Here is a 2,711-nt window from a genome sequence, read left to right as displayed (position 1 = left end):
TCCACCTACAACACACCAACATGAATCTACTCCGCACCTACAAACACAACCAAATTAATAACCCCCCCCACCTACAAACACATCGCGGTCCAACATAAATACTCCACCATACAACACATGGCCAAACATTAATACTCCCACCTCACAACACACTCAACATCATTAAAATACCCCACTACTAACACACCCAACAATTAATACCTCCCACCTTACGACACACCCAACATTAATTACTCTCCACCTACAACACACCAGAATTAATACTCCCCCACCTACAACACACCAACATTAATACTCCCACCTACAACACACCAACATTAATACTCCCACCTACAACACACCAACATTAATACTCCCACCTACAACACACCAACATTAATACTCCCACCTACAACACACCAACCACGTGCTATACAGGTCACAATCACTCATTTACATGTTACTGTGACTGTGTTCGTGCCGGGTGTATAACACTGAACTACAAATCACACCGAACGTGTTATCCTGTGGCTGAATGGCTGAGTGACTGCGTAAATACTCCCACCTACAACACCAGACATGCGTAACAGGTAATGTGGACAGTGATCACTTATTTGCATGGGCCATGAGTGTAAGTATTTACTGCATTTATCAGACGTGAAGCTCCTAGTCATGTACCTAACCTAGCTTCTCCAATTAGGATTACGATTACAGTATAAGGAGTATGGGGCATGTCCTTGTAGCTGACCGTTGATGATAGGGATAATTAGTATTAGGATTAGGATTAAGATTAGCGTATGTAGGGAATATTGTGTGAGGAGTATGGAATGTGTCCCTATTGACCATTGATGACAAGGATTAATATTACAATTAGGGTATGTAGGGAATATTGTGTGAGAAGTATGGAGTGTATACCTAATGACCATTGATAATAAGGATGATAAGGATTAAGATTAGGGTATGTAGGGAATATTGCATGACGAGTATGGAGTGTGTCCCTATTGACCATTGATGATAAGGATTAAGATTAGGATATGTAGGGAATATTGTGTGAGAAGTATGGAGTGTGTACCTAATGACCATTGATAATAAGAATGATAAGGATTAAGATTAGGGTATGTAGGGAATATTGTGTGACGAGTATAGAGTGTGTCCCTATTGACCATTGATGATAAGGATGAAGATTAGGGTATGTAGGGAATATTGTGTGAGGAGTATGGAGTATGTCCCTAATGACCAATGATGGTAAGAATGGTTAGGATTAAGATCAGGGTATGTAGGAACTATTGCGTGAGAAGTATACCTGCAGACGGCCGATAACAGCAGCTAATCGTTGATCTTGCTCCTTCAGCAGTTGCTGTGTCTCTGTCGCGAGGGTCTGACGCAGGCTGGTCAACGCCTCCTCATGCTCAGCGTGCAACACTCTCTCTGCCATACTGATCTCCTGCAGCTACGAACACAGCACAGAGATAGTCACCAACCATGATCTATAGCATCCCTCTATATATATAGCATCACTCTATGATATATAGCATCCTTCATCTACTATACCAGGTGCAGCCCTGGGTTAGCCCTGGTATGTAGCACTCCCTTATTGTGATGCCAGGAGCAGCACTGATACGTAGCGACCTCTATCTGTAATGCTGGGATCACTCCTGACACGAAGCATCCATTACCTGTAACGTCACGCTTGTTTTCTGCAGATCTCAGCCACAACAATGTGTCAATGCTTGCTTCATAGTAGGTAATACCCTCTAGTCTATTCATATATTATTCATGTAACAATTATTCCTTCTATGACAGTTATAATCATGAACATGTCTATACAATACTTGCATAAATAATAAATAAATATACATATATATATACTTGTACACAATATTATAAACATATTTTCATGATATGACTATAGTATACGTACCAACAGTTTGTCAGGGGTGCCAGCACTTTTAGAATGAACATCGTGTTTATGTTGTCTGCGCTGTACTGCCAGATTCGCTCTCTTCACATTTAACTTCCTCACCAAACTAAATTCAACCAGATTGAGACAAGGTGTAAGATACACTAAGGAACAACTGCAAAGGTAGGTGTGCAAAAAGTCCATGAACTATTTTTTAATGTTTACTAAGTTATTCTCAGTATACATATGCTCATGGTACAGTGGTAAGTCACTGTGAGACTCATACTGGAGAAAAAGTGGGAGGCCACTAGAATGCAAGTATCCTGGTCAGACTGTATGAGTCAGATATCATTTTGTGACTTTACATCGAATTAAACAACTAGAATTTTTTTCAGATTTTGAGCGTGATATATTACAAATTCTCTTGCTGGTGCATTTATATAAATATAATAGAGTAATGCAGGACACCTAGCAATTGTGTGGCTGTACACGTGGTATGATGACATCAGTGAGAATGTTGAGATGCAGGGATGCAGAGATGTGGAAGTGACAGGATGCAGGGATGCACGGATGCAGGGATGTGGAAGTGAGAAGATGCAGGGATGCAAGGATGCAGGGATGTGGAAGTGAGAGGATGCAGGGATGCAGGGATGTGGGGATGTGGGGATGTAGGGATGCAGGGATTACAGGAAGTGAGAGGATGCAGGGATGCAGGGATGCAGAGATGCAGGGATGCAGGGATGCAGGGATGCAGGGATGCAGGGATGTGGGGATGTAGGGATGCATGGATGCAGGGATGTGGGTGCAGGGATGCATGGATGCAGGGATGCAT

At 42.1% G+C, this 2,711-nt stretch overlaps 1 protein-coding gene across 1 annotated transcript in view; it reads right to left on the bottom strand.

Moving 5' to 3' along the window:
- LOC106808267 (trichohyalin-like) overlaps nt 1-2,711 on the bottom strand; it is a 27,906-nt gene that overhangs the window by 11,677 nt on the left and 13,518 nt on the right. Inside the window, exons 17-18 of the mRNA XM_014810903.1 lie at nt 1,901-2,006; nt 1,283-1,429 (exon numbers count right to left, since the gene is read on the bottom strand). Coding sequence (XP_014666389.1) covers nt 1,283-1,429; nt 1,901-2,006 — 253 coding nt within the window. The remainder of the gene's footprint in view (nt 1-1,282; nt 1,430-1,900; nt 2,007-2,711) is intronic.

This window comes from Priapulus caudatus, unplaced genomic scaffold (assembly GCF_000485595.1).
Source record: "Priapulus caudatus unplaced genomic scaffold, Priapulus_caudatus-5.0.1 Scaffold264, whole genome shotgun sequence".
Taxonomy (NCBI): Eukaryota; Metazoa; Priapulida; class Priapulimorpha; order Priapulimorphida; family Priapulidae; genus Priapulus; species Priapulus caudatus.
This window is presented reverse-complemented; position numbering and strand designations above follow the sequence as displayed.